The sequence below is a fragment of the Genypterus blacodes genome, unplaced genomic scaffold (assembly GCF_046128005.1).
Source record: "Genypterus blacodes isolate CSIRO-AG114 ecotype Tasmania unplaced genomic scaffold, CSIRO-AGI_Gbla_v1 ptg000010l_1, whole genome shotgun sequence".
Classification (NCBI taxonomy): domain Eukaryota; kingdom Metazoa; phylum Chordata; class Actinopteri; order Ophidiiformes; family Ophidiidae; genus Genypterus; species Genypterus blacodes.
In genome coordinates, this window is record NW_027466824.1 from 457501 (window position 1) to 471169 (window position 13669).

The 13669-nt window shown below is 46.4% G+C and overlaps 1 protein-coding gene across 1 annotated transcript in view; it reads left to right on the forward strand.

Moving 5' to 3' along the window:
* The window catches only part of rgs17 (regulator of G protein signaling 17), a 16879-nt gene extending 3816 nt beyond the window's left edge, over window positions 1-13063 (forward strand). Inside the window, exons 3-6 of the mRNA XM_076158634.1 lie at window positions 1002-1132; window positions 4048-4122; window positions 4222-4453; window positions 5564-13063. Of these exons, the coding sequence (XP_076014749.1) occupies window positions 1002-1132; window positions 4048-4122; window positions 4222-4453; window positions 5564-5752 (627 nt within the window). The 3' untranslated portion in view covers window positions 5753-13063. The remainder of the gene's footprint in view (window positions 1-1001; window positions 1133-4047; window positions 4123-4221; window positions 4454-5563) is intronic.
* The last annotated feature ends 606 nt before the right edge of the window (window positions 13064-13669 follow it).

Consider the following 13669-nt stretch of genomic DNA (forward strand, 5'->3'; position numbering starts at 1 on the left):
TCTTCATCACCTCTTCTCTCACACTGGGGGAATGGACCAGGATGCTGTGAAGTCGGGGTTTCCCCAGTCTGATCTGGAGTCTCACATCCCTCCACTGTAGAGGATCAGAATCTCCCTCTGTAGGATCCTAAAGCTAATCTACAGCGGTTCAGTGAGCGAGGTGTGGTCTTAAACTCAACCTGCGGGCGTGTTGGCCTGAGGAAGAGCAGACGAGTCGTTCTGGCTGAGGAAGAGCAGAGGAGTTAGTCAGCACCGGGCTTTCCTCACAAATCCAAGCTGCATCTGGTTCTTTACTCACAGGGCAGGTATAGTTAGAGCACAGTTGACAGTTAACACGTTTATACCTTCTTCTTCTTCTTCTTCTTCTTCAAACACATTTAGCAGCGGTCAGATGTTTGAGTCTCTGATGTGCCGGAGACGTTTTACTCTTAATTGTTTGTTATATTTAACAACGGGTCTGTAGGCTTCTGTGATCATTCCCTCCTGTGTCAGCCTGACTCTGTGTAAAGTGACATCATCATCATCACCACAACAACAACAACAACAACAACAACACACAGTTTGTTATCACTCTGCTCCTCTAAAGAACCGAATCCAGCCTGAAACACCGACGCAGCGCTCCTGTAACCTCTGTGTGTGTGTGTGTGTGTGTGTGTGTGTGTGTGTGTGTGTGTGTGTGTGCGTGTGTGTCAGAGTGAAGGCAAAGACTTGGCTCGCTGCCAAAAGAGAGAGTACCGTAGAAGGAAGGGAATCCTCTCTGTGCAGCATGAGCGCTCTGTCTCACTGCGTATCTCTCTGTCTCACACACACTCACACACACACACAGGCACGCCGTCTCTCCTCTCTATTAAAATAAGCCCAAAAAATAGCAAAACATTAATCCCTACATTCCCCTGTAGGGTTGCCGTGCCGACGCCTCTCTGTTCAGTATATCCTGTATGTTTTGACGTGTGTGTGTGTGTGTGTGTGTTCTTTGTGTGTTTCCCTCCCCTGACGTGAAGCCCCGGAGTGTGAGCGGAGTGGAGATGAGGAAAAGGCAGGCGGCGCACATGGAGGCCCCGCCCCCGGCCCCCGGGCAGCCCAGACCCAACACCTGCTGCCTCTGCTGGTGCGGCTGCTGCAAGTGTCTCTGGTAAGATGAAGTGTGTGTGTGGGGAGGTAAAGTCTGAAACAAGCAGACTCTCCTGTTCTTAATCCCTCTGTCTAACCTGTGATGTTCAACTGACGGCCACTTACATTTAAACCTAATGGGGGGTGAATGTTCTATGGTTTCCTCTGAGGATGAAGCGGATCAGAACCTGGCATGAAGCTCCACACTGAGAGCTGAAGGTTCCATCTGGGATCAATACACTGATCGGTCAAAAGTAGGAAATAACAACATTGTGGGAGCCAATATGCAAAGTTACAACCCAACCAGCCCAACTGACTGTGTGTGTGTGTGTGTGTGTGTGTGTGTGTGTGTGTGTGTGTGTGTGTGTGTGTGTGTGTGTGTGTGTGTGTGTGTGTGTGTGTGTGTGTGTGTGTGTGTGTGTGTGTGTGTTAGTGTCTGAGAGTCTGAGAGTCTGAGAGTGTGTGTGTCCGTGTGTGTCTGAGTGAGTCTGAGTGAGTGAGTGAGTGTCTCTCTTGTGTGGCATCACCCACGTGCCCACTGAGCCAGTACAGTCTGTTGGAGTGAGACGAGCTGGTTTAAAGGGACGCTCAGATGCACACACAGACACACACACACACACGCGCGCACACACGCGCGCGCGCGCACACACACACACCGGCTCAGTGTAAATGCGTGTGTCAAAAGATTACCTGTGTTTTGTGGACCTTTGTTTGTTTGTGGTTGTTATTTGTTCAGGCTCCGCCCCCTTCTGGCCGGTAATGAAGGCGCTCTTTCACACACACAATGAGTGCGTTTGATGAGCTCCCTCTGGTCGGGTCGGCGGTACAAAGTGCACAGCAGCTTGCGGCTCTCATCATTTCCTCACTGCTGCTGCTGACAAAGACATTGTGTGTTTGCTTACTCAGTGTGTTGCTCAAGAACGCTCCGGCGTGGCAGAGGAGTGCTGACATGGGGGGTCGGGCCGCTCGGGCTCAGGGACGCCGGCCTTCAAGACACTTTCAATGTCAAGCAAAGAGCTGTCGTGTTCTCAATCCAAGGCATCGTATTCCATCGTTTAAGAAACTAGGTCAGAAACCCATCGCACTACAACGCCTCTGAGCAAGGCACCAGAGGCACCAGAGGCACCAAAGCCACCGGCTCCCACAGCTGCCCGGCCTCGGCCCGAGCGAGAGTGAGAGAGCAGTGAATGAAACATTGTTTCCAGGCAGTGAATGGTGAATGTGCCGCTTCTTTCACGCCACTCCATGTGAAGAGCTGGCAGCTTGTGGAGTCGTAGAGAAACCACTGACATCCTAACGCCACCGCCCAGCTTCAGGATGAGTCGGGGAGATCGTCTTGTTGGCCTCACACCACCAGGCCGACTCCGAGCTACAGGCTGGAGATCAATGCATGTATCCAATACGTGTTGTTAGCATGAGGGTACTTTCACGTGTCACACTAACAACAAGAGAAACCACAGAAGAAGTCCTTAAGAGGAAGTGAAAATGAAAACAAAGACATGCTAAGAATTCTGCTTTTTTGTCGATAGAGTTGAGGGGAAAAAGGACACAAGGAGCGGAGTGAAGGAGAGGAAACAAGGATTCTGCTCTGATGAAGGCTTCAGAATGAAAGCTCAGACTGAGTTCAGCCCTGCACACACACTCTGCACACACGAGTGCAGAGTGAGAGAGTTTACATGTTTACGTTAAGTCTCACGGTTTGATTCGGTCTTTTAAGCGGTCCACTTCGCAGTGTTTACCTTTCTCCCGGCCGCCCCTCGTTCCCCCACCTCCCCTCCTCCTGACCGCCCTCATGCATCGCCCTTATCTGGGGGGGGGGGGGGTGTTAGGATGCTCTCTCTATTTCCATCCACACATCACATGCAAAACAGCTGTGAAGAACAGTTTGTATATTTAGCTGCATTGTGAGGGCGCCCAGGGGCTGCGGCTAGCTTAGCCCATTACCGCCGCACAATGGGGACTTTGACAAGAGACGGCGAGAGGAAGGAGAGATCCTCCATGGTGGGACAGAAATAGGCAGCTTAGGCTCTATTGTATTACGGCTGTGGCAGAACAGAGAAATAGGTTACAGTTTAGAATGTTTGCACCGAGCCGTTGCTCTCTTTGAGCTAGGAGCTAATGTAGTCATCTGTTGATTGTAGGTTATTTCTGGGTACTGGGCTCTCGCCGGGTGTCCCGTGTTTTGGGTCGCGGCCTCTTAATTACAGCCATCAAAGACGTTGAAGTCTGCGGTTTGTCTCTCCAGCCGTGTTCAGGACTAAAGTCACTATCATCACAAGACGTGTGTGTGAGTCTCAGGGACGTGAGTGTTTCCTCCGCTAGCACAATGACTGCCTTTCATTACTAACGTGTCAATTTGCACTTCATCCTGATTGTTCCAGTGCGTTTGGTCAAAGAGAGAAGACGTCACGCACATGAATGCAGGAACCCTTCAGAGTAAACTGACCTGAGATTCTTATTATTAATATCATGAAACAACTAACCTGGTCAAAGTTTGGAGCTCAGCACAATAAGAACGTACGGAACTGAATGATATCTCTCTCAAACCCGGACAGGCCTGATCTGCTCTGATGTCTAATATAAGATTATCTTTGTAATTCAGAGTCTGAGTGTGGTGTTGATGTTTTCCTCCACACTCCAGCTGCTCTCTGCATGCTGATCTTACATTAGAATGAGTAAAGCCCATCTGATAACATGTAGATAAGCTGGATCTGAGCGCTGAATAACTCCGCTTTGAGCACCACAGCTGTGTCGGGCAGGAGCCTTCATCATCATCATCATCATCATCACTACTGTGTACAAGATCCACAGTCCAAAGTTCTGTTGAGTGTTGTTAAAGCTTAATGTGGGAGGAGCCTTGAAATGTCGTAAATGTAAATGAAACTAATCTAGGAGTTAACTTGAGTTATAAACATAATTGTCTCTTTCCTCCTCCAGGACTGAAGACAGGCTGGAGAGGAGCGAACGGCAGACCTGCACCAACATGGACAGCATTGAAGCTGTGGATGAACAGTAAGTCCCTTCGTCCGCTCGCTCGCTCGTCTGTCTTAAGGTGTAGCATGTCTCCGCACTCGTCCTCATGTCCTCGTCCCCCCGTGTGTCTGACTGCAGCCACCCCAGCCTGGAGGAGGTGCTGTCGTGGGCGCGGAGCTTTGAGATGATGCTGCGCTCGTTGGAGGGCCGGGAGGTCTTCAGAGAGTTCCTGCGCTCAGAGTACAGCGAGGACAACCTGCTGTTCTGGATGGCCTGCGAAGAGCTGAAGAAGGAGACCGATCCCTCTGTGGTGGACGAGAAGTCCAGGATCATATACGAAGACTACGTGTCCATACTGTCCCCCAAAGAGGTACGTGTCCATACTGTCCCCCGAAAGAGGTACGAGTCTATACTGTCCCCCAAAGAGGTACAGGTCCATACTGTCCCCCATAGAGGTACGAGTCCGTACTGTCCCCCAAAGAGGTACGAGTCTATACTGTCCCCCAAAGAGGTACGGGTCCATACTGTCTCCCCAAAGAGGTACGAGTCCATACTGTCCCCCACAGAGGTACGAGTCCATACTGTCCCCCACAGAGGTACGAGTCCATACTGTCCCCCAAAGAGGTACGTGTCCATACTGTCCCCCCAAAGAGGTACGAGTCCATACTGTCCCCCAAAGAGGTACGTGTCCATACTGTCCCCCAAAGAGGTACGAGTCTATACTGTCCCCCAAAGAGGTACGAGTCCATACTGTCCCCCCAAAGACGTACGAGACCATACTGTCCCCCCAAAGAGGTACGAGTCCATACTGTCCCCCAAAGAGGTACGAGTCTATACTGTCCCCCAAAGAGGTACGGGTCCATACTGTCTCCCCAAAGAGGTACGAGTCCATACTGTCCCCCAAAGAGGTACGAGTCCATACTGTCCCCCAAAGAGGTACGAGTCCATACTGTCCCCCCAAAGAGGTGCGTGTCCATACTGTCCCCCAAAGAGGTATGAGTCCATACTGTCCCCCCATAGAGGTACGAGTCCATACTGTCCCCCAAAGAGGTACGAGTCCATACTGTCCCCCCATAGAGGTACGAGTCCATACTGTCCGCCCAAAGAGGTACGAGTCCATACTGTCCCCCCAAAGAGGTACGTGTCCATACTGTCCCCCCAAAGAGGTTCGAGTCTATACTGTGCCCCAAAGAGGTACGTGTCCATACTGTCCCCCCAAAGAGGTTCGAGTCTATACTGTCCCCCCAAAGAGGTACGAGTCCATACTGTCCCCCCAAAGAGATACGAGTCCATACTGTCCCCCAAAGAGGTATGAGTCCATGCTGTCTTCAGGTTGAGTCTCAGTTAGAAGATTAAATGAGATTACCTGCTAATCTGAAGCCAATGTCCCTGTAATGTCCATCTAATGTCCTAATAAAGACACAGGCCACTCCACAGGCCACTCCATCACGGCTAAATCAATTGAATCTGTCTCGTCTAGGTGAGTCTGGACTCGCGGGTGAGAGAAGGCATAAACCAGAGCCTGGCTGAGCCCAGCAACGTGATGTACGAGGAGGCCCAGCTGCAGATCTACACCCTGATGCACCGCGACTCCTTCCCCCGCTTCCTCAACTCCACCGTTTACAGAGACCTCCTGGCCAGCAGGAGGCGCGCCTGCCTGGACCCCTAAGGCCCTCTGCCCCCCCGCCCCCCTTCACCGCCATCCGTACGCCAACAAGACAAGACTACTATACTTCAAATACTACTATGGTGCCAGAAGTCGGGTTTGGAAAATCTCTCCCTTTTTTTGATTGAACAGACTGAATGACGTCCAAGATAGCTGGTTGCTTTTTTTTTTTTATTTATGTTTTTTTTAAGCAATTTCTATCCAGTTCTCCTCTGGAGCCAGGTCTGCCTGTGCTGGTTGGTTATTGGCCAATAAGGCTACAAATGCTGGCCAGTCACTTGTTTTGCTAGCAGTTGGTGCTGTTTCTTTTGGTTGACTGGCCAAGGCGTTGTCGACCGTTGGGTTGGGCGGCCAACTGTTGGTTAACTGTGGACAAGGACGCATCGGGCCTATGGGGACGGAGAGAGAGAGAGAGACAAACACACAGAGACAAGCCAACTATTCCTGTACTGTAAAAGTGTAGACCTCATGCTTCTTACACTCTCTCTGTTCTGTCCTTCAACCTCGGTCCCATCTCTCAGATTTTGTGTACTTTTGATTTCTTCACGGTTCCAAACACGACACCTTCTTTGTGGTGGTAGTTTGGGCCGGCGTGCCCTTTGAACCAGGAGACTCTGGTCCTGCATGATAAACCAGCTCCCCTCACTCTCACTCTCTCTCTCTCTCTCTCTCTCTCTACAGTAGCTTGACATTGTTAGCAGTGGACTGCAACCGCTTTTGAATCTTGAGACGTGTTTGTCCTCTGGGACACAGGGGATACGTCTCTCTCTCTCTCTCTCTCTCTCTCTCTCTCTCTCTCTCTGTCTCTCTGTCAGGCTGTTTATGTTCAGTTAAGGGAAAACCTACACTTCTGCCAATTCTAAGCTTCAGGCAGTGGAGTTATTGAGGCTTCTGCAGCAGAGGCAGCAGCATCTTCCCATCCATCATCCTGTTCAACCATCCGTCCAAGCACTTTCCTTCTTTAGGATTCTTTAACTGGGAGAAGTAAGGGCTAGAATTGTGGTTGGGCAGCTACATGTATTATTACTCATGAACTCTTTGAAAGAAATCTCTCCGCAATGCGAACCACAGTTTGATCCAACGATCCCTACCTCCCATCTCTCCCTCTGCTCCCTCTGACTCCGCCCATCACAGCCTGACAAGCACAGGTGCCCGACGTCTGGGGGGGGGGGAAGCCACCGCTGGAGAAAACAAAACAGAACCCACACTGACTTCAAGTCGTCATCTTTCAGGCGAGGAGAGTGTTTGAACAGAAAAGGAGACGGTTTTACCCTCTAGTGTTCTACTGCATATCACACACACTGTATTTAGCATCACAGAGAGCTGGTCGGGGGGGCGTGGCCAACAGATTGGAGCAGCACCGGTGCCATTTGTGACGGCTCCCTGTTAGTGAGCCTTTAGCTTTAGACGCCACAGTGAAAAGGAGACCGCCCCTAGTGGTGGACATCCAATATGGCACTGCAGATACGTGAACCCGGGTGCCAAACATGATGTCAAAGACGCTGTGAAGAGATAGGAGAGTGTTTGGGTCGTTCCAGTGCATGTATATAAGAAGTGTTAGCAGTTAGCCTCTGCCCATCCAACACACACACACTCACTCGGACTAATGTTTGTTTATCTAATCTGACCGTGCCAGCATGCGATGATAACGGCTACGTGTGTGTGTGTGTGTGTGTGTGTGTGTGTGTGTGTGTGTGTGTGTGTGTGTGTGTGTGTGTGTGTGTGCATGCGTGCGTGACAAAGATACACACTGATCAGAAAATTATTAGGAAAAAAATAATCAATGGGCTTCTGCCAAACGTCCCATGAACATTATTAATATATAAAGAAGACCTTTAGTTTGTGATGGTGTGTGTGAGCGTTTGTCCCAGGCCTGTGGCTGTGCAGTAGGAAGTGCATGAGTGCAGTGTATTCTATTTTTGTCTTTAAACGGGCATGGTGGAGCGTTCATCATGTGACGAAGTGATGAAGGCTAACCTGTGCTTTGGTGGTTAGTTCAGTCTATAGTGTCAAAGAAACCGCCGCTCACTGAGAACCACAGGGGGCGCCGTCGCCTCCTTTAACTACCTGAAGTTCACGTGCCAAGTTTGGGGTCCAGGTTGAGTGTAAAGCAGAAGGTGCACGATGCCTCACACACACATTTATTTCAAGTGCAATTGGATCTAGTTGGAGTTGGATCGTCGTCTCTGTGGAGTTACATGCGTGTGTTACATGCTGGTGTTGCATTAGAGAAACTGGCAGCCTCCATTTTAGAGGAACTAAATCAGGAAGCAAAGAATCTCTCATCAATAGAAATGCAGGTTTATGCTGAAGTTGTTTTTATTCTAAAGACTTAATGGAATCATGGGACTAAGGGTTTAGGGCTCCACACTCATTTGCAACTGCCACCTCCAAGTCTGAACAGTAGCATGAGAGCTTTCTGTCCTTGAGTATTGGTGTTCAATCAGCCAGATGTTGTGAAGTCATCAAAGTTCTTAGCCGATCCTTCTGAAACCCTGCAGTGTTCCTTATTAAAGCATCTCCTGTCTTTAGCTGGTTAACCTTTGGCAATACAACACTCACATGCAGACGACATGAATCTCCCCAAGGGCTGAGCTGCTGTCAGGAAGAGCTGTGCATGCATGCGCCCGCTCCATCAGAAGCAGGAAGACAAGAGTCAATAACCAATTCTAATACCGGAGGATCAATTTCACACCGAATCCTTGGGACAACTTTGGTTTCCGGGGAAGTGAAGCATCTTGGACATTGTATTTGGAAACGGTGAGACGACTCTGTCCTTTAGTGGCTCAGTAGAAGAATGTGTGTCACTCATGTAGCACGGTACTGCTACGTTCTCCTCTTTACTGAGTCGTCACAGTCATTAACACCAGAATGTTTCACCAAGAACCAGATAATAAAAATCACGGTGCAATTAAACCAAGTTTACATTTATAAATGGTGAGGTGTGTGCGCGTGTGTGTCTGTGCAGAGCAGCCGGCAGCTTTCAGGCCGGCGTCAGTCTCTGCACCGGGCTAACAGACAGAGATGAGTTCAGACGTGGGAGTGTTTTACAGAGAGGACAGACGTGAGAACAGACGGCGTCTCTGCTAGCGTCCTCTCATCTCACTTATTGTGACTTTTACACAGCTGGGGGGAAAACGTACACGGTTGTTTATTTTTAATAACTACATTTCAAATGTGGATTTTACAAGCAATGATGATGATGATGAAGATGTGAAGTGATGTGTCATCGCTGAGTTTAGACTTTGGGATTTTTGTCTTTGAATTTCCATTTGGTTCCACTGAGGTTTGATGGATTTATTGACTAAAACAGAAAAAGGTTTGGAGCAGAGATGGAGGAGGAAGAGGAGGAAGAGGAGGAGGTTTGGAAGCTTTGGCCTTACTGACACGTTTTTATTTGTTTTTATTTTTTCCTTTACAAAAAAAAAATTCAAAAATCCAAAAACAACAAATGTCTCTGTAGGCTTTTCACTACCTCTCATGTTGGTTAATTTATTTCACATCTAGTTGTTGATGTAAGTTGTTTTTAGATCTACTTGAAGCCTAACACTGTAAACACAAATGTGCACAGAAAAATGAAAATGTATTTGACGAGGCGAGGGGTTAAAGAGAGCTTAGCCTAGTCTACATGATTTTTTGTTGGTATGTATGTTTGTTTATAATTGTGTTGAGCTGAATTAGATTTTTGCATCTCTATAAAGAATTCAGGAAATCCACTGTCTAAGGGCTAATCCCATTTTTGCCTATGCAAATCTGTTACTGTGGGTGAGTCGGGGGAGGGGAGAGAGGGCGAGCTAACGTCCCTTCCACGTGTTTGAGGTGGACCATGGTTTACACACATTGCCCTTTGCTGATATTCTTCAATCTTATTCAGCAAAAATGTACGCTTATTTTTGTTTCTATATAAATATATATATATAACAAGTAATATACAGAGAAAATAGTATATGCCTTCGTGATGATAAAAAAAAAGAAACCTTGCTGAAAACAAATAAATGTGTTGTTGTCTGACATTATGTGGCTGTGTGCTGGAGTCTGGGTCAACCAGACCACTGGAATATTTAAATGGCTGACTGTCAGTACTCAGGCTACATAAGTCGTAGCGAAGCCTGTGCAGTATAACCTAACTGAGGGGGGAGGGAAGGGGAAGGGGGGGAGAGAAATCATTATCCAGTCACAGCTTGTGAGGTAAATAAGGTTTTGGCTCCATGGTTACAGAGTGGACGCATCCTTTTCTAGTTTCACTGTAACTGTTGGGCACTTAGATGTCGTTAGAGGAACTGAGTCGGATCAGTCGAGAGCTTCACCTGCTCACACTAACATGAAGTCATTTACATCATCTGTGTGATCTGTCACTGTCTGTCAGCAGATGTGGCCCAGCTGTGGTTGAACCAGAGCAGCGCCGTGTCGTCAGCATACAACAACGTCAAATTATTTTTCTATACTTCTCACATTGATCCTTTTAGTAGCCACGTTCAGTCAAACTATCACTGTGTTGATGTAGTAGCACTGAGGAGGAACACATCAGCTGAGCCGGGGGATTGTTTTGTTAAGAGATGAGGAGAAAGTGAAGACTATGGAGATGAAGAGTTCACTCAGCCACGTTTAGGTTTGGGTTGAGATGTGATTTAGGTTCAAAGAGTTTATTTATCTAACTGTGTATCATTCTAATAAATTCTACGCAGAGTTTAAGTTATGACACGGAATGGGGAGGAGCCTAACGGTGAATGGGGAGGAGCCTATTGGTGCGTTTCCATACAGCTCGGCTCGCTGAGTGTTGCTGTTCTGTTCGTGTTGTTTTAATTTTCCTAATGACTTCACAAGTGTCCACAAGAGCAAAGAAGCAGCCAGAACTCAATCCAGTGTCTCAACTGAGCATAGGCAAACGTTAGGACTCATTGAAATGGCAGTCTTCTCTCTTCTTGCTAGCTTGACAACTAACATTTAGAGCCAGTGGACCATGATGTGTCCAGCTCAGAGAGCATCAGGGTTTGGGGCCTTTGTGGTGCTGGCTAATGCGTGCGATCTCAGCTAGGTACGGTACCAAGCGGCGGAAGCGACGCAGCGGAAAAGCACCATGAGGAGCCGATGTGTAGATTTATCCCATAATTCTTCACTGTGGTTAAAGAAATACAGTTCATCGGCTGATGTTGAAACAGTTTAGTGTGTTAAAGTGTTTACCCTCAGTTGGATTGGTGCCTCTTTACGCTTCAAAACAGACCTCAGCATCTCTCTCTCTCTCTCTCTCTCTCTCTCTCTCTCTCTCTCTCTCTCTCTCTCTCTCTCTCTCTCTCTCTCTCTCTCTCTCTCTCTCTCTCTCTCTCTCTCTCTCTCTCTCTCTCTCTCTCTCTCTCTCTCTCTCTCTCTCTCTCTCTCTCGTCTGCGGTACTTTTCAGAAGGAGGTTACATCGTTTGTGCAGGTATCAGTTGACGTTGCTCAACAGTTTTAGGCAATCACTTTTCTCTTTATTGATTTCGATGCCTAAGCCTCTTGGTTTTTGCCTCTGTAGATAGACCACACAGTCGTCCAAGAGATGATTCGCAGGTGAAAAGAGTTTTACTGTCACTTGGGTGATTAAAAGTGACGTTTTTTCTATTCAGCATGCTTTTTGCAAAAATAAATGAATAATTCAGTTATTTGCTATAAACGATACTGTATGAGTATGTATTCAAGTACTGCAGTATGCAGACAATTAAAATAGAAACTCTTTTGAGAGGTTTATATTTTTCTTCTAGTACGTTTCACAATATTGACAGTTATGGAGACTTCATTCCTGGTTTGTGTGTGTTACGAATTGCCAGAATAACTCGGTGACCCTCTTTGCATTAACAAACACAGACCATGGGCGCTCATCTCCCCTGCATGACTTGCAGAACACTTTTATAAGGTCGGTCCAGCTCAACTTTCATGATTCTTCACTGGCTGTTTAAAAAGTTCTGATGCTTATTGAGATCTGGAGTGTTTCTATGAAGCGAGTTTCCTGAGAGCTGAGATGTATTTTTCTTGTGAACCATTGAACCGCAAAAGATCTCACACTTTGATCATAATAATATTAATATCCTGACCTGTAGTTCTAAAGACCAAACAGTTATGATAGCTAAGCTTCAAACAGCAGCCAGAAACTGTAAATGTCCTCATACATCTCAGAGGGTCGCGTCCCAAACCTTCAGGGCTGTGCTGCCAAAAGATGGGATCAGACGAGTCACAGGTTTCTGTTACTGTAGCATTCATTCCACTTTTCTATCCTAATCTGCCATCACAGCTCAGCACCGACTCTCTGGGATGTTTGCCTTGATTTAACACACCAGGACAGAGCTGCTGCAGTGATTAACAGCATTTACAATCGAGTACATTGCTAGCAAATTGAATCCTCGTTTAATCCTGTTTTTGCCGCAATTCTCTGCATGAGTTAGTAACAGATATGATGGAACAAACTGAGACAAATGCAAGAGAAATACACACCCAGTGTCTCTTTGACTAACTGTTTGTTTTTACCTGAACGTGTGAGACGATGTGATGGGTGGACAATTGTTAAAATAACAGAAAGTTCAGTTTCACCTGTAGATATGTGAAAAGAAAAAGAAGAAAAAAGGTTTAATTTTCCTACAATGATATTCAATGAAACTGATGGTAACTGTACAAAAACATGCTTTCTTTGGTGGATAGAATGTGCCAAAATAATAACCTACTTTATGTTCTGTTGTGTGGGGGTCAGGGGTCAGATGTTGGAATATGAAATCTCGTGTCAAACTCAGAATGTTTTGTCTTTTATTTCTCCTTTTCACTTTGCTGTTGTCGTTATTTTCCCCAAAATGGTTTATGTGAAATCATCTACATGTAACCGAGAAACCTTTGTAAACAAGCACTGAACATTTGGAGGCGTGTTGTCAGCTGACGGACAGCACGTGCCTCAATGTCGTCCAACAACCTCCAGTCAGTGAACGATGTGGACAATGGAACCATATCAGCTGAAATTGTAACTGTATGTCACATGTTTTTATTTGTTTTGTACAGTTTTAATTTATTCTAAGAGTTTTATTTCACTTTTTTCCTTTCACCCACCAAGGCACTCAATTGTTGTTCATGGGCCTTTAATCGATTCGGTTGGTTACCTTCATGTTAGCAGCATGTTCAGTTGTGGTACATTTTGATGTAACGTTTGGTCTCTTGTCTTTGTTTACACGATGACATCTTGCATTAAGAGAAAACTCCAAACTTATGGTAACTGCCCTTGAATATCTGTAATTTAAATAGTGCTGCTAGTCAACAAAATCTAAATGTAACATCTTACAATAAATAATTAATAGATTTTTCTCAAATGTGGCTGTGTCTTTCTTTTGCTGCGGGCTAACTGTTGAAGCTAAAATGGCTAAATTTGGCGGTAAAGTATCTTAGTTGTCTAGAAGACACAAAACACTCGCTTCAACAGCAGATCGATTATATTTCACTGTATACCATTAACATGACCTGACACACATGATATGTAATGTACATATCTAAAATACCTTTATGTTTGAGCCAGATTTATCCCAGTTTAGACCCAATTTGTTAGCATATACAACCTATTTTGTATGTAATTGCAATTAAAGATGTACTATGAGGACGTACGTATGTGTATTTGAATCCGTAAGGCACAAATAAAATGGTTCACACACTTTTTGCATCCCTGAAATTGACCTTTGGCCTACTTTTAGCATTGTTAGCATAGTTAGTATAGCACATTTAAGTGCATGTTAAGGAGTTGGTTTGTGTCGTTTCTGACCTTAGGGAGAACAATTTACAGAAGTCTCTGACTGGAGGCCAAAAGGTCATCGCTCCAATGCTCTCCTGACACAATGGAACCATCTGCCTGGGGGATTCTGACGTAAACAAAGAGATTCAGCATTTACACCTGTGACATTTAAACTAAAGACTTATTA